Genomic DNA, 18,685 nt, shown 5'->3' on the forward strand with positions numbered 1-18,685 from the left:
GAAACATGTTTGAAATTAGATGGTATCGGGCCCGTATTTTGGTTCCGAAGCTCAATACAGGTCTTATATGTGATTTAAGTTGAGTCTGTGAAATTTGGTAAGAAACGGACTTCAATTGACGTGAATCAGACTTTATTTGAGAAAATTGGAAAATTTGAGGTTCTTAAGTGATTTCATGATTTTGATGCTAAATTCATAGTTGTTGATGTTATTTTGGTGATTTAAATGTACGAGCAAGTATGTATGATATTTTTAGGTTGGTGTGCATGTTTGGTTTGGAGCCCCGGGGGCTAGGGTGAGTTTTGGATAGGCCGCGGAGTGAAATTTGCACTTAGGAAATTGCTGGTATGTTGCAGGCCTGCAGGCTTCGCATTGGCTCGCAAATGCGAGAAGTCCATCGCAAATGCGAACAAAGGCCTGGGTAGGCCTGATCGCAAATGCGACCATTTGGGTCGCAAATGTGACGCCTGGCTTGCAAATGCGAACCCCTCAGAAATAAGGGGTGGTCGCAAATGCGATAATTTTCTTCGCAAATGCGAACCCTGGTCGCAATTGCGACATCGGAAACCAGTTAATTAACACTTAGATGCATTTTCAGTCATTTTTCATATCTTCTCAAAACATAAACTCTCTTGGGCGATTTTTCAAAGAAAATTTCTTCTCCAAATCGATTGTAAGTCGTTTCTAACTAGTTTTATTCAATTTTTAACATCTTTTCACATGATTTCAACTCAAAATCAAAGGTTTTCATAGGAAAAATTGGGTGTTTTGGGTAGAACTTAAGTTTTTCAAATTTTTGGGATTTGGACCTCGATTTGAGGTCCGATTTCAAAACAAATTATATATTTGGGTTCCTGGGGGAATGGGTAATCGAGTTTTCGTTCGAACCTAGCGTTTTGACCATGTGGGCACAGGGCGATTTTTGACTTCTTGGGAAAAAATTGAGAAAACCTATTTTCATGCATTGGAATTGATTCATTTAGTATTTATTGATATAGTTAAGTAACTTGTGGCTAGATACGAGCGAATTGGTGATGGAATCAAGAGGTAAAGCGATAGTTAAGGCTTGAATTGTGTTCGTGGCATCGAGGTAAGTGTTTGGTCTAACCTTAGCTTGAGGGATTAGGAGTTGTGTCCTATTTGGTATGTATTATTTGTTGAGTATGACGTATAGGCATGGTGACGAGTATCTATACGTTGATGTCAAGCATGCCCGTGAGTCTTAAATTGAAATCATTGTGTTCTTATTAAGTACTACAAATGCATACGTTGTTAATTCTCTGTGTTGGGAAAGGATTATGATTATTCTCATGAAAATTACCTATGGTTGAGTATTGGTGCTAATGGAGGTTTCTTTGTGAAGTTAAATGTTGGAACAAGTTTAGTTATAGCTGATTTCCTTGCCGGGACGTATTTACTTACACTGTCGATTCCTTTGCCGGGATGTTGTTGTTCCCTTGTCGGGACTCTTTTGTGATTGGTGTTGAATTGTATATTGGACCGGGTTGCATGCTGCAATAATATTATATTTGGATCGGGTTATATGCCACAACAATATTATATTCGGATTGGGTTGCACGCCGCAACAATACTATATTTGGATCTGTGTTGCACGTCGCAATAATATTATATTTGGATCGGGTTGCACGCCACAATAGTGTTTATTTATGATTTTGATCGGGTTGCGCGCCGCAACAATAAAGGATAAAGGTGGTTATTGATTTGTCATGGTTTCCTTATTCTTTCTACTGCGAATTTTAAATTGTTCTTTATGCTATTCTCCTGAGTTACTGTTGGTAAATGATATTCCCCCGCAGCCTGTTTCCCCCTCCTATTCTTAACTGTACATTTCTGCTTTATTTTTCCGCTGTGTATGATATAATTGCACAGGTTTATTTGGTAGTCTGGTCCTAGCCTCGTCACTACTTCACCGGGGTTAGGCTAGGCACTTACCAGCACATGGGGTCGATTGTACTGATACTACACTCTGCACTGTATGCAGATCCTGGAGCAACAGCTTTTAGACCTTAGTTTGGGTGGCTACCTTCAGTCCATACAGAGATCCAAGGAAGTCCTGCAGGCGTCCACAGGCCCTGACGTCTCCCACTATCTTTTCTTCTTGTTTCACTTATGTAATTCAGAAATAGTGTTGCATTTATTTTTTGGACCTTGTTTGTAGAATTCTTAGACCGTTTGTGGAGTTGTGACAACAGTCTTGGGTAGTTTTTTATTAAGAAATCAAGTTGGAATTATTTAAATGGTTTAATTGCTTCTTCCGCTTGTTTTAAATTTTCGATGTTTATAAACTATTGATTCACATGTGTTAAAGAATTAAAATGGGGAAAAGGTAGTTTGTTCAAATAGTCGGCTTGCCTAGCTTTCACTAGTAGGCGCCATCACGACACCCGACGGTGAAAAATATGGGTCGTGACATTAAGAAACATTTTACATTAAAAGGGACAAAATAGCTTTGTTCGCTTATATTTTTCTTCAATAACAGTGCAATAAGCTCATGTTATGCGCGAGGTTCGGGAAAGGGCAGGACCGCAAGGTTCTATTATACTCAGTTTTACTCTGTATTGTTGCAAGAGGTTATTTTCACGGTTCGAACCAATGACCTCCTGGTCACATGACAAAAACTTCACACACTACCCTCCCTAGACTTCACTTTGTGGGATTTTATTGGATCGTTGTTGTTGTTGTTGTAGTAGTACATTTGAAATAGTTTTAAAATTTTGAGAAAGTATTGAATAGTGAGACAATATTTCTTTGAAAAATGCAAGGTTTCTTCTCTATTTTCTAGCCCTGGGTGGAGGTATTATTACTTGGTATGAAGTTTTTCATCTTAACTCCTTTTATGATTAAACAAAATGGAGGCCTTGTTAATTTTTTTGTTTAATATGGCAATTTTCCAATCTTTTAAAAGTGTAGATCTTGCATTGCTTATAGTACAATACTGATTTATCATATCTTTTTGGTGTTGAAGAAAGGAAGAATGGACTAATCTTTTTGGTGTATAATTCTGTTTGTTTTTTTGATTTTTTTTGGATTGTTCTTCGGGATAATACAGACCTCCCTGTGATGTATTTGATCTCCATGAAAGTCGAGCATTATATTGTATGGATCTTCTTCTTGAAGTATTTGATTATCAAAAAGTGTTCAGTCGTCCGGCCAACAACATTTCATGTTAATTTTGATAAAGAACGTCTTTAATCACTTTGTCTTTGAGAAAGATATTATTTTATGTCTTGATCTCCTCCTAAATAACCCCAAGAATTTATGGAATTTTGGAGATAATCAAAGACATTAGCTCATTGTACTAAATTGGCTATAATTAAAATATCAAGTACAAAATTATTGTACTAGGTTGGATAACCTTGCTCCCTAGGGATATTCTCCTACTGATAGAGTCTTTAGCTCTCATTACAACTAGCTTAATCTTGAAAAGTAATTTTTATTGATCGATTGATCAATAAATAAGAAGAGGAGCCTTCGCGTAATTGGTAAAGTTATTGTTATGTGACCAGGAGGTCACGGGATCAAGCAGTGGAAACAACATCTTATAGAAATGCAGGGTAATGCTGCATACAATAGACCCTTATTGTCCAGCCCTTTTTCGGACATCGCGCATAACGAGAGTTTAATGTATCGGGCTACCTTTTTATTAATCAATAAATGTAATTATGTGAAAGAATCAAGCAAACGAATAAAATGACAAAGATCGAAATGAAAATTTACTGAAAATAGATATTGCAAATAACTAAACCAGAAGGAAAGTGAAAAAGAAAAAAGAAATTGAAAAGAGTTCTATGAAATGACAATCTACTGGATACTAATTAGCGCAAACTAACTAATCATAAGGAACGTGAGAAAAGATTGAAATGACAACTTAAACAAAATGGCCATCTTTTCAACTTGCAACTAATTTATAAACCATCTAGGGTTAGATGAAATAATAAGAGCTCATAATGCTCTTGAATCCAATGGTAAACAAGAAATAGATCCGCGTATAGTGGCGGAGTAAGAATTTAAAGTTTATAAGTTCAAGATTGAGTTATTAGGTTTTAATTTAATAATTTATTCATATGCAATTAATTTTTTGAGATAAATATAAAGTTTGAACCAAAGCTATTGAGTTCGGCCGAACTCGTAACCGACACTGTAACTCTGCCCCTAGTGCAGTAGTGCATAATTTACAAGTTCAGTCCAATACGGTAATTTTGCGTCAAACTATGATATATATATGTATTAACAAAATTCATTAAATAAACGCAAACAACATATTTTTAAATCCAATAATAGAATTTCGAACTGTAGACTTTAATGTTTAAATCTTGAATCCGTTCATTTAAGTTTATGCAATCTGTTGATCACTAAAATCTGAAATTGAGTCCCCATCGGTGACAAGATAATACTAAACTTTGTTTATGTTTAGTCATCTAACTGCCAACATAATTCACAATCATTAGTGGTGTCAATTGATCCAAAAAAGAAAAGAAGATAGTTTTTCTAGACTTATTTTCTTTCTGAGTTAGGAAATTAAAAAAATATCTACAAAATATTCCCTTATTATTGTTACTATATAGATTTATATGATTATTTCGCATCATATCACACATAAAACAATGGAGTATATGTTTAAACTTTCAAATAATTTATTGCAAATATTGTTTAATGCTCTTAACTAAATATTGCGACGATTATTTCTTTCTTATGAAACTAATCAATCACTATAACTTATGCAGCATTTTATGGTGCAATTAATTATAAAAATACAACTAACCAAACGACCCCATGATTCACAAAAGCCTTAATCAAGAACAAATGTTGAATTAATAATAACTAATCGATTGGTTATGCAATAAATCCTAAGGGGACCCATTAATTATTATAATCACGTTAAACTATCCCTATCTCCTTACCCTCCTGATTATTTCCCTATCGCTTTCTCCAATATTTATCCATCACTTAGCTCATGAGATATTGATGCTTTTGTCTTTTTTTTTTTTTTTTTTTTTTTTTTGCGTGACAATAAATTAAATAAAAAGGCATTTTAATCTCTAACATCTTATTAACAAAAGAGAATTGTGATACATCTCATAAACTATTTGATTTAGATTGCAACCAAAAAATAATAACTGATCCCGACCAGGGGCAGCTCAACGAATTTTGTGGCCTAAAGCCAAAACATATCAAAAGGCCCTTAAATTTCTTTTTTAAATTTTTTATAATAATTAGATACAAAGCAAACTCCTAGAACTTTGGCTTAGTGGTAAGTATACAACACCTGATGTATGAATTAGGTGCACCTTACTGTTGAAACTCTTTTCGTAAATGAAAATATGACATTAATTAAGTGGAAGAAGATAGAGGAGGCATGCCGATAATTTGTGGACTTTCGAACCTTGCGCCCCATTGCATTTGAGGATTTCTCTTAAGAAGATGAAAAAAATTGAGTTCTAATGGATGAACCAATAAAATATGGTGAAAAGAAATAGTCAATCAGAGAAACTGAGTTAAAATTAGAAAGTAAAATCAAAAGAGCATTAAAAAAATATGAGTGTACATAGAGAGAAAAAACTAGATTTGATAATGAAGGTAAATACATCATTTAATTAAACGAGGGAGAAATTTATCGTTATTTGTCACTTATTTGTCAAACTCAATCGTATAACTTTAATTAAAACTTTTAAAATATTTTATTAATAATAATTACATAAAATATATGTAAGACATAGTACTTAAAAAATTGGGGCCCTTAATATTTTGGGGGCCTAAGGCAATGGCTTCATTTGCCTTAGGGAAATTTTCGTTCCTATACCATATAGGAAACTATATTACCAAATATGTTCATAGTTTGCATATTACCCTTCATGCTAATAGTATTTCTACATAATATATGCAATGCATTAAATAAGGAATCATTATAGCTGTAGGATTCCTTATTTAGGCGTGCTAAAAAAGGGGAATTAAATATTTTCCAGATCTTCCAACGCAAATCATGCACAGTAATCACTCTCGTCGACTTCGTTACAAAATTTTCCTACTCTGTTTTTTGCGCTAAACTCTGTTTCAACATTTTCTCTGATTTCACAAATCAAAATCGACAAAATCTTCTATAATTTTTCTGCAACAAAAGCAATTATGGAAAAAATACAAAGCAAAGGAAAAGAGAGCAGAAATTCCACCGTTGACAGCCATTAAAAAGCTTTGAATTCAAATTTGGTTTTTCAAAAATCATTATTTGTTTGGATTGGGTGTTGTTGAAAATAATTTGGAATATGGTTTGGAGTTTATATCTCAATTTTGAGGGGTTTTGGTGAAGATTAGACTTGGTTTTGACTGAATTTCAGATTGAAACTCGAAGAAGAAGAAGAAGAAGAAGAAGAAGAAGAAGAAGAAGAAGAAGAAGAAGAAGAAGAAGAAGAAGAAGAAGAAGAAGACATGACAAACATTATATTACAGAAATTGTAGAAAAATTATAGATAAATTGTAGACAGTTGTTTATTTATTTTTCTTTTATTCATTTACCTATTGTATGAAAGTTGAACAACATTGTATAAAAATTGTATTTAAGTGGATGATTTAGTACTGTTTTGGACAAAAATATGTATCAAAAATGTGAAACATACATTTCAGGGGAAGCATATCGAGTCCAAATATGTACCCAGTTTGTAGATATTTTGTAGATAAATTGTAGATCATTTGTATTCTAATTGTAGATGCTTTATTTTCTGTTTTCACAAATAAAAAACGACTAAACCTTCTACAAATCTTCTGAAAAACGCAATTATACCAAAAATCCCAATTATGCTACAATTGAATGAGAATAGGGATATTAAAATTCAATGTACCCAGTTTGTAGATATTTTGTAGATAAATTGTAAATTATTTGTATTCTGATTGTAGATGCTTTGTTTTCTGTTTTCACAAATCAAAAACGACTAAAACTTCTACAAATCTTCTGCAAAAAACGCAATTATGTCGAAAATCCCAATTATGCTACAATTGAATGAGAATTGGGATATTAAAATTTAATGTACCCAGTTTGTAGATATTTTGTAGATAAATTGTAGATTATTTGTATTGTGATTGTAAATGCTTTGTTTTATGTTTTCACAAATCAAAAACGACTAAAACTTCTACAAATCTTCTGCAAAAAACACAATTATGTCGGAAATCTCGATTATGCTACAATTATGTGATTCTCCTATATGCTCTTGTTACTCCTTATGAAACTGCTATACTAAATATGGAATCCAAAAAAAAACATGATGAAGGGATAGATCTTCCTAAGAAATTTTGTAGATAATTTATAGAAACATTGAAATTCTGTATTTTCATATTAAATTTTCAAATGATATGTAGTTTTGTTATGTAGAAAACAAGCCATTGTGAGTCTTATTTGACTCATTCCTCACATTCACCTTATTCTACAAATTCACGCCTCTTTAAATACAATACAACCATACTTTCTTGAATTTAAAGGTATAGCAATATGTATAACCTAAAAAACATCTTCTCCTCTGCACAAGTTAGCTCCAACACAGATGAAGTGGAATAACAAGCTCACATCAAAACTTTTAACACAAAAACACAAAGCTTAAAAATAAATAAACAACAGTCTACAATTTATCTACAATTTTTGCAATATAATGTATGTCATGTCTTCTTCTTCTTCTTCTTCTTCTTCTTCTTCTTCTTCTTCTTCTTCTTCTTCTTCTTCTTCTTCTTCTTCTTCTTCTTCTTCTTCTTCTTCTTCTTCTTCTTCTTCGAGTTTCAATCTGAAATTTAGTCAAAAACAAGTCTAATCTTCACCAAAAACCCTCAAAATTGAGATATAAACTCCAAACCATATTCTCAATTATTTTCAACAACACTCAATCCAAATAAATAATGATTTTTGAAAATCCAAATTAGAATTCAAAGCTTCAAAGCTTTTTAATGGCTATCAATGGTGGAATTGCTGCTCTCTTTTCCTTTCCTCTTATATTACTGAAATTTGGGATTGCGAGATAGAGAGAGACGTAGAGAGAATTCTCAATTCTTTGTAACAACATCCAATCCAAACAAACAATGTCTTTTGAAAACCCAAATTCGAATTCAAAGCCTTGGCTATGGAAGAAATAATGGGATTTTGATACATAAATTGTGGGTGTGGGAGGGAAATGTGTGTGAAAGTGTGGGAATTGGAGAGAGAAACGTGGGGGAGTGGTATTAGAAGGAATATACGGTACCATTAAATTAGAAGTGTAATTAATACCCTTAAATATCACTAATATAATTATATCAAACCTTAAACATTGAGGGTAATATAGTTTCCTATATGGCATAGAAATGTAAGAATTCCTTTGCGTTACCCTTAGGCCGCTCCTGATCCCGACTTGCTCGTGATTAAAGAGTAATCTAAACCACAATCTAATTCAATTCAATTGAGGTAAACTTATTATTGTTGAACATGAATGCGTTTAAATTGATTGACATAAATATTAAGTATTTATATAACTGACGTTAACTTGCTTGTGATTTGATTTGCAGCCATTATTTGTTATCACATTGTAATAAAAATGTATATAGCATTGTCAAATAAGATTGTGGTTATTATAATTCTTTTCTCCATTGTCGCTTTTGTAATTGATTTCTTGGAATTTTGTCTCTCCGATGAAAGACGAAAATATATCACCTAATTTAGTAAGATTTCAAACACAAAGAACCAAAACGAATTTAATTATGTTAATTAGTTTGGGATAAGTCTTTGTCTTGAGTCTCTAGATAAAAATTCTCTCAAATGGGAAGTCACGTGAAAAGACAGAGATTAAAGATCACATGAAATGTCCAAGCTAGACATAAATGACATTGTCCACTGGTATACCTTTCATGTTTCTTGGGAAATGGATCTAACTGAAATAATACTAAATTAACACTATTATTTAAATTTCAATTGTTGCGAGTGATGAAGTTGTAAAAACTAAATAGATACTTCCTCCGTTTATTTTTACTTATCCATTATACTGAAACTACATTTTAACTTTTACTTGTCTATTATACTAAATCAAGAGAAACAACAACAACAACAACAACGACCCAGTATAATCCTACAAGTAGGTCTGGGGAGGGTAATATGTACGCAGACCTTACCCCTACCCCGAAGGGTAGAGAAGCTGTTTCCAGGAGACACTCGGCTCAAAAAGGCAACAGGAGACGATATATTAGTACCATAAAAATGCATAATAAAATAACAGCTTTATAAGAGATATGAAATACAGAATACGAAATACGAAATAGATGGCTGGTATAGTAAAAACTAGCAGGTAAAGCTCTGCATCAATAGACGACCAATGGCATTTTCAGTCTAACTCCTAACTGGCTAGTCTCACTCTATTGTGCTGTAGAAAGACAATTTTATTTCTGTTTTACCCTTATCATTAATTACTCATTTTCAAAATTATTTCCCAAGACTTTTTGAAATGCTTTCATTATTAGGAGTTATATAGTAAAATACATATTACAATTATTATTTCTTAAGGGGGAGTGATAAGTCTAAAGTGGACAAATAAAAGTGAACAAAGGTAAATTATAAGTCGTGTTGATATATACATGATTCAATATTAATGTTTACCTTGAAAATACGAGTAACAATTAAACTTGACTGTGGTTTTAAAGATATGTGATTTAATTCAATACCAATTTATAATCAAGAAATATGAAGTAGAAATGAGTGAGACAAGTGAATCAAACTAGTGTTACTCAACAGCAGTGACCTCGAGCTTAGTGACCTCGAGGTGAGCTTAGAACAGTAAGAACAATTAATTAAGAAAAATAAAGTAAGAATAGTAGAGCTGCGGACAATTCTGATGAACAGTAGGCCAAAAGTAGAGAGTATATTCTCTTCTCAACGATTAGATGATTTTACAAATGATTGGGGTCCCCTTTATATAATAGGGGAACCCTAAATAAGGAATATTTCTATTTACAGTAAGGAATGTTCTTGGTACAACTGTCTAACCACCTAGTACGAAACCGTACAATCCTATCTCGGAATTTGCGCCATGACTTTGGGGACATATAGGAATCTAGTTTGTTCTGGTACAAATTCATAACAGTACTATTTCGTGGTTGAGCACACTTGATCTCGGTATGTATCATGCTCTGTCTTTGAACTCGGGTCTGGAACCTCGAGCTCGAACTTGATATTGCCTGGCCTCGGACTTTGGATGACCTCTCGAGTATATAGATTGAAGGCATTCGATCTCAACCGTATACAGATAGTCCCCGCATTTCTTAGAGTAAGATGATAAAAAACGATTTGATCCTCGTTTTCCCGAAGTCTTTAGCGATGATGTCACTCTCGTGATGTAGGCGCTCGAAGTGACTGAAATGTCCCGTCGATTCACTTCCCCAAAACATTAAATGCACGCCAGTATTGGTCGGACACTAGCGTTGTTGAACCATCACCGCCCATCTATAAATATAAGGTCATACCTTTGAGAAAGCTTTACTTCAATTTTCAAACATCTCTGAACCTCCTACATACCTTTCTCTCTTAATCTGTTCCCTTTTATTTTTGTGTCACGCCCCGAACCATGGTCTAAGCGTAACACGACAGTCGGTGCCTGACTGCATGTGACCGAGCGAACCAACTGTATGGCTGAATTAACATGTGGTATAACTATGAACTAGAGTTAAATATAAAACATGATAATCTACTAAAGAGTATGACTGAAATATCATAGATGCGGAAAATACTGAAAGGTCTGCAAGTATAAACAAGTAGCCGACAAGGCTAACACATGAAAGCCTGCTTATATCTGGCTGACTGGGTTATAGTCTACGAAGCCTCTAAAGAATACTGAAAATGCTAACTGTTTACCGGGACAAGGTACCCGGTATACCTTATTAACTGAAATACTATAATGATGGAAAGAAAAGAGGGATAAGGCCCCGAAAGACTAGGGCTCACCAATAGCTTATACGAGATGTCCTAGCAAGCAGAATCGTCAACCTATAAATCGTTACCTGCATCGCGAGATGCAGGCCCCAGGCAAAAAGGGATGTCAGTACATTTGAATTGCACTGGTATATAAAACAACTGAAGAAAAGAACTATAAATACTGAAATTGAAACTGAAAACTGATAACTAATAACTGAACTAAACATAGGAAGTAAGGTTATGAATACTCCCTCTCTTGAATGATGAGCCACCTGTTTATCTGAATATTAAACTGTGGCCTCAGGCCCAATATATATATGTGCACAACTGCGGCCTCGGGCCCAAGTATACATATACATAACTACGGCCTCAGGCCCAAAGATGCATAAAGCATAAACTGCAGCCTCAGACACAAATACAGGTGTTCATTCAAGGATTTAAAATTAGGAACTGAGAATCATACTGCAATACATGATACTGAAATAATGAACCATACCGAGTTACATGATACTGGAATAGTGAATAGGATTAGACTGAGATGAGTATTCATAATAAGCTAATTTGTCATAACTGAAACTCATAGAATATCAAATGATTATGAAACTATGCCATCTAAAGAATAGAAGTTCTACTACTATTCAGGGAACAAAGACATAATTACTTTCTGAGGAAACTAGTAATGGTCATAATGAATGGGACGTAGGGAGAATCATAGATATTCCCAAACGTGAGTTAGCCTCACATACCTTAACTTCCTGCTCTTGAGCATAATATAACATTTGTCAATCCTTTCAACTTTAATCTATAGCAATACAAGTCAAAGGGATTCCATATTAGCTATGATGCTCATGTTTTGGTCACTTAAGCATCTTATCAAACACTTGGTGAAAATAAAGCTTCATAGTCCTTATAATGGTGTCTCTACACCCAATAACCTATTCTCTTGCTCCTAGATAAATTCTAAAGTCTCAAATGGTTATAATCAATACTATTCTTTATCACCCATAAGGTAAAAAACACATTTAACCAATGATCAACAATCAACACCCCAAACCTATAATCATTTATACTCTTCTATCAAACCCATCAATTCATATGTCATGAACTAGAGTCTATAATTATTAAACCAATGCTAGAATCAATTAGAGGGAGAAGACATTACCTTTTTGAAGTTCAATCCCCTTGAATTCGAGTTCTAGGGTTCCTTATCTGAACAATGATGTCCCAATCGAATATCTAATGATATGGAGGGTTTACCCATGTTAATAAGATGTTGGAAAATTAAAATTAACTTAGAATCACCATTTGAACATACCTTGGGTGGTGGAGGGATCCTTAAGGAGTTAGGTTTTTTTGAGAGCTTTCCTTTCTAGAGCAAGTTTTTATGTTTTGGGGATGTGGGGGACGAAATAGGGCTAAAAAAAATGACTTCCCAAGTTGGACACCATGTCCCAGTAGACCTGACCGCGTTCCCAACTGCGGTAAATAGCTGGAGCACTGCCTCACAACCGCGGTCGCGGTCAAACGCAACCGAACGTGGTGGTTATGCACTATTCTGTAAAATGGGCATAACGTTTTGCGCAGAGCTCCGCTTGGGCTTCACAATATATCGTTGGAAAGATATTTCAAAGGTCTACATCTTTTATGCTTTGATTTTTCCCAAGTTTATTACAAATTTTCACTAAACCCTGATGGAAGATGGACCTTCTGCAAACTTAGTCAATTTTGTCAAATCTTATGCACCTCACTTTCCATCTTGATTTTGAAACAACTATTTTCACCCATAATCATCCCAATGAGACTTCACATGTCCAAAATATAACCTTACTACTCCTTTAACTCATTCATACCTAAGCCAATTTATGGGGTGTTACATTATCTCCCCCTTGGAATCATTCATCCTCGAATGATGGTCCTGGCTGCAACTACGACTATCTATGGACATTAAACGGGTGTGATGGAGATATGCGAATATTGAAATATCATGAATACATGTATATCAAACTGAACAAGCACGTGATCACTAAATACTAAGCTGAGTAAATACTGAAGGACATGGAGATTATAATATAAGTCCTGAATGGAAAGGTTAATTACCTTCCACATTTTCCTTTTGCTCTTCAAAGAGATGGGGATATCTCGACTTCATGTCCTCGCCGGCTTCCCATGTAGCCTCTTCAACCCTTTGATTCCTCCAAAGCACTTTTACTGAAGCAATTTCCTTAATTCTGAGCTTGCGGATTTGACGATCAAGAATAGCCACTGGAATTTCTTCGTAAGACAGGCTGTCTTTAACCTCTATAATCTCTGTAGGAACCACACGTGATGGGTCTCCCATGAATTTATTCAACATGGACACATGAAACACTGGGTGTACAACAGCTAATTTTTGTGGCAATTCTAACTCATAAGCCACCTGTTCGATCCTTCGCAGGATTCTATATGGCCCAATGTAGCGGGGACTAAGCTTCACCTTTCCCAAATCTCATAACGCCTTTCATGGGCGAAACTTTCAGAAACACCCAATCATCAACTTAGAACTCTAAGTCTCTACGTCGCACATCCAAATAGGACTTTTGGCAATTTTGAGTCGTCTTCAAATGCCTTTGTATCAAGTTGACTTTCTCCATAGCTTGATAGACCAGATCGGATCCTAACAACTCTGCTTCTCTGACTTCGAACCAACCAATTGTTGGTCTACACCTTTGCCCATATAGAGCTTCGTACGGTGCCATCTTGATACTAGAGTGATAGATGTTATTATAAGCAAACTCAATGAGAGGTAGATGATCATCCCAATTACCTTTAAAATCGATAACACACGCCCTCAACATATCCTCGAGAGTCTGAATAGTGCATTCCGCTTGGCCATCTATCTGAGGATAAAAAGCGATGTTGAGGTTCACCCTTGTGCCCAATCCCTTCTGAAAGGATTTCCAAAAGTTCACTGTGAACTGGGCACCACAATCTGAGATAATGGACAAAGGAGTCCCATGCAATAGGACAATTTCTTTGATATACAACTTGGCATAATCCTCCGCCGAATTTGTAGTCTTCACTGGCAAGAAGTGAGCTGACTTGGTAAGTTGGTCTACAATCACCCAAATTGAATCATGCTTCCGAAACGAGCGAGGTAGACCTGTTATGAAGTCCATGTATATCATCTCCCATTTCCAAATAGGAATTTCTATATTCTGAGTTAAACCGCCAGGTCTCTGGTGTTCGACTTTCACCTGCTGATAGCCACGAAAACTGCTATATTTTTTTTCATATCGTTCCACTAATAAACCTCCTTAAGATCATGATACATCTTTGTGGAACCTGGATGAATAGAATACCTGGAATTGTGGGCTTCTGACATAATCCGCTCTCTGAGCCCATCTACGTCTGGAACGCATTGTCTGCCTCTATACCTCAGAGTACCATCATCTCCCCCTTGTTCAAAAGCCATAGTCTTGTGTCTATGAATTCCCTCTTTCAACTGCAATAAGTAGGGATCACTAAATTGTTTTTCCTTCACTTCGGCTACTAAGGAGGATTCAGCCCTATTCTGGAGAACAACGCCACCATCTTCGGAGTCCAAAAGTCGAACTCCTAGATTTGCTAAGCGGTGGATTTCCTTCATCATAGTTTGCTTGTTCGCCTCAACATGAGCTAAGCTTCCCATAGAATGCCGACTGAGAGCATCAGCTACAACATTTGCTTTCCCCAGATGATAGATGATATCAACATCATAATCTTTAAGTAATTCGAGCCACCTTCTCTGAGGTAGATTTAATTATCTTTGCTTGAAGATGTACTGGAGACTCTTGTGATCTGTAAAAAATGTCAACATGCACCCCATACAAATAATGGCGCCAGATCTTAAGCGCAAATACCATAACTGCTAATTCAAGATCATGAGTCGGATAATTCTTCTCGTGAACCTTGAGTTGTCTCGATGCGTAGGCTATGACTTTATCGTGCTGCATTAATACACACCCAAGACCAACCCCTGAAGCACCACAATAAACAAAAACCCTTCGGTTCCTTCCGGTAGTAACAAGACTAGAGCTGAAGTCAACCTCTTCTTTAACTCCTCAAAACCTTTCTCGCACTCGTCCGACCATTGAAACTTGACTTTCTTCTGAGTGAATCTAGTCAAAGGGGACGAGATAGAAGAAAATCCCTCTACGAAATGCCTATAATAGCCTGCTAGACCAAAAAAAACTTCTTATATCGGATACTGAGGTGGGTCTAGGCCAATTCTTCACTGCCTCTATTTTTTGAAAGTCCACCTTCACGCCTTCTAAGATGATATGGCCCAAAAATGCTACTGATTTCAGCTAGAATTCACACTTAGAAAAATTTGCATATAGCTTATGATCCTGCAGTGTCTGCAACACAATTCTGAGATGTTCTGCATGGTCAGTCTTGCTACGGGAATAAATCAAGATGTTATAAATAAACACGATAACGAACAAATCAAGATAAAGCTTGAAGACCCTATTCATAAGGTCCATGAAAGTTGCTGGTGCATTCGTTAAACCGAATGACATTACTAAAAATTCAAAATGCCCATATCGAGTCCTGAAAGCTGTTTTTGGAATATCAACTTCCTTAACCTTCAACTGATGGCATCCCGATCTGAGGTCAATCTTGGAATAACACTGGGCACCCTAAAGTTGATCGAATAAATCATCTATTCTAGGAAGAGGGTACTTGTTCTTGATGGTGACTTTATTCAACTGACGATAGTCAATGCACATACGCAAAGACCCATCCTTCTTTCGTACAAACAAGACCAGTGCGCCCCAAGGTGAGACATTTGGCCTTATAAATCCCTTATCCAGAAGATCTTTCAACTGGACTTTTAACTCTTTCAACTCTACTGGAGCCATTCTATAAGGCGGGATAGATATTGGCTTAGTGCCTGGAAGTAGATCAATTCCAAAGTCAATCTCTCTATCGGGAGGGATTCCAGGGAGATCTTCGGGAAACACTCTTGGAAACTCATTTACAATTGGTACCGACTGGAGAGTGGGAATGTGAGCATCTGCATCCTTAACTCGAACCAAGTGATAGATATATCCTTTGGAGATCATCTTTCTGGCTTTAAGATAGGAAATAAACCTACCCCTAGGTGTTACTGCATCACCCTTCCATTCTAAGACTAGTTCACCGGGAAATTCAAAACTTACTATTTTGGTTCTGCAACCTATCATGGTATAACAGGACTCTAACCAATCTATGCCCATGATCACATCGAAGTCTACCATCTCCAATTCTACTAAGTCTGCTACAGTAAGACATTGATGCACTTTGACTAGACATCCCCTATAGATACACCTTGTTATAACTGATTCTCCAACTGGAGTGGACACTTCAAAGGGTTCACACAACTTTTCTGGTTTTATCCTAAATTTCTTAGCAATATATGGGGTTACATAAGATAGGGTGGATCTCAGATCTATAAGAGCATAGACATCAAAAGTGAATATTGTTAGCATACCTGTGACAACATCTCCACGAGCCTCTGTATCCTGACGGCCTGCCAGTGCATACAAGCGATTCTGACCACCGCCTGCATTACTAGATTTTGATGCACCACACCCTTGTTGGGCCTCAGAGTTATGATGGGCTGCTGAATTAGTGGACTGCGCTACATAGCCTCTATTGTTCTACTTTGCCGATGGATAATCCATCAAGAAATGGCCCTGCTGACCGCACCCAAAGCAACCATTTGTGCCCAAACGACACAACCCTGGGTGCCTCTTACCACATATGTTGCAAATAGGGTAACCAGGGAGTCTGTAGCCTACACTAGCCTGTGTCTGTGAGCATGCTGCTCTAAAATTTTGGTTTTTCTTGTTAAACTTGGACCTCTGAACCGGTGCACTAGCTGAAGATGGAACGGGTCTTGATTTTGATTTCCTGAAGAACTGGCGATTGTCTCCTGCTTGAGATCCCCCATGGCTGAAATTTCCTACAGACTTAGCTCTCTTGATGTCCTTCTCTTTCAATAGCCGCTCTTTTTCCATTAAACATGTCTTCATTCCCTTGAACAAAGGCAACCATCTTAGTAATGGTCATGTCATTATTCTGAGCAGCTATATTAGCATCAGCAAACAAATCGTCTGAAAGTCCCAACATAAACCGCCTAACTCTGGCGCTCATATCACGTACCATTTCCGGAGCATACTTGGCCAGAGAGACGAACTTGAGGTAGTACTCATTCACACTCATATCATTCTGTTTGAGTCTCTCAAACTCCAAAGCCTTAGCATTCAAGACCTCAATGAGTAGAAAATGCTCAAGGAATGCATCTGCAAACTCCTTCCAAGTCGCAGGAGCCGCATCCTCCCCTCGGGACTCTTCCCATGTTTCATACCAAGTGTTGGCAACATTCTTCACCTGATACGCATCAATCTCTACTGCCTCAGTGTCTGTAGAATGCATCACTCGAAATATCTTCTAAACCTCATCAATGAAGTTTTGCAGATCCTCATCCTTTTTGGACCCTGTGAAGACGGGAGGTTTTATGTTGAGGAATTCCCTAGACCTGGAACTACCCATCTCATGAACATCACTTGTTCCCTATCTTTGAGCCTGGGTAGCAACAATCTGGGTGACCAACTGGATAGCTCCCCTGACATCTATGTCTGAAGCATTGGGCACTGAGCCCGATGCAACCCCTTGGGTCGGAGTGTCCTCCTCCTGGGCAGCATTAGTCGTGACCCCCTAGCTAGTAGCTGAGGCCCTCCTAGTGTACTTTCTTTTTGCAGGACTTTTTCTGAAATACACAATTCGCACGAGTTAGAAATATTCATGAAAGCATAGCTCTAACTGCACGATCTAGAGTATGAAAGAAATGGAACAATCCTAAATGTCTTGGTGGTCAACTGTTTACACGTGTGGCACGCACACACACATAAAAGTGACCCCACTGGACACGGCTTCGTAGACTCCCTAGGACTCTTGAACCTAGGGCTCTGATACCAAGCTTTGTCACGCCCCAAATCATGGTCTAGGTATAACACAAAACTCGGTGCCTGACTGTATGTGACCGAGCGAACCAACTGTATGGCTAGATCAATATGTGGTATAACTATGAGCTAGAGGTAAATATAAAACATGATAATCTACTAAAGAGTCTGACTGAAATATCATAGATGCGGAAAATACTGAAAGGTCTGCAAGTATAAACAAGTAGACGACAAGGCTAACACATGAAAGCCTGCTAATATCTAGATGACTGGGTTAGAGTCTACAAAGCCTCTAAAGAATATTGAAAATACTAACTGTTTACTGGGACAAGGTCCCGGTATACCTTATTAACTGAAATACTATAATGACTAAAAAAAGAGGGATAAGGCCCCGAAAGACTGGAGCTCACCATTAGCTGATACGAGATGTCCTAGCAAGCAGAATCGTCAACCTGTAAATCATTACCTGTAACACGAGATGCAGGCCCTGGGCAAAAAGGGACGTCAGTATATTTGAATTGCACTGGTATGTAAAACAACTGAAGAAAAGAACTATAAATAATGAAACTGAAACTGATAACTGATAACTAATAACTGAACTAAACATATGAAGTAAGGTTATGAATACTCCATATCCTGAATGATGAGCCACTTGTTTATATGAATATTAAATTGCGGCCTCAGGCCCAATATATATATATATATATATATATATATATATATATATATATATATATATATCTGTGTGTGTGTGTGCGTGCGTGTATGTGTGTGCATGCGCGCGCGCACA

The 18,685-nt window shown here is 36.5% G+C and overlaps 2 protein-coding genes across 2 annotated transcripts; both read right to left on the reverse strand.

Moving 5' to 3' along the window:
• Window positions 1-14,210: 14,210 nt before the first annotated feature.
• Window positions 14,211-14,901, reverse strand: LOC138889207 (uncharacterized). The gene is made up of 2 exons (XM_070172476.1): window positions 14,809-14,901; window positions 14,211-14,693 (listed from the first exon to the last, which is right to left on the reverse strand). Exons 1-2 carry the CDS (start codon window positions 14,899-14,901, stop codon window positions 14,211-14,213), a joined length of 576 nt encoding a protein of 191 aa, XP_070028577.1.
• A 687-nt stretch (window positions 14,902-15,588) lies between these two features.
• Window positions 15,589-17,368, reverse strand: LOC104234150 (uncharacterized). The gene is made up of 4 exons (XM_070172477.1): window positions 17,096-17,368; window positions 16,689-16,968; window positions 16,422-16,571; window positions 15,589-16,379 (listed from the first exon to the last, which is right to left on the reverse strand). The coding sequence occupies exons 1-4, from the start codon at window positions 17,366-17,368 to the stop codon at window positions 15,589-15,591; spliced, it is 1,494 nt and encodes a 497-aa protein (XP_070028578.1).
• Between the last annotated feature and the right edge of the window lie 1,317 nt (window positions 17,369-18,685).

The sequence above is a fragment of the Nicotiana sylvestris genome, chromosome 4 (assembly GCF_000393655.2).
Source record: "Nicotiana sylvestris chromosome 4, ASM39365v2, whole genome shotgun sequence".
Taxonomy (NCBI): Eukaryota; Viridiplantae; Streptophyta; class Magnoliopsida; order Solanales; family Solanaceae; genus Nicotiana; species Nicotiana sylvestris.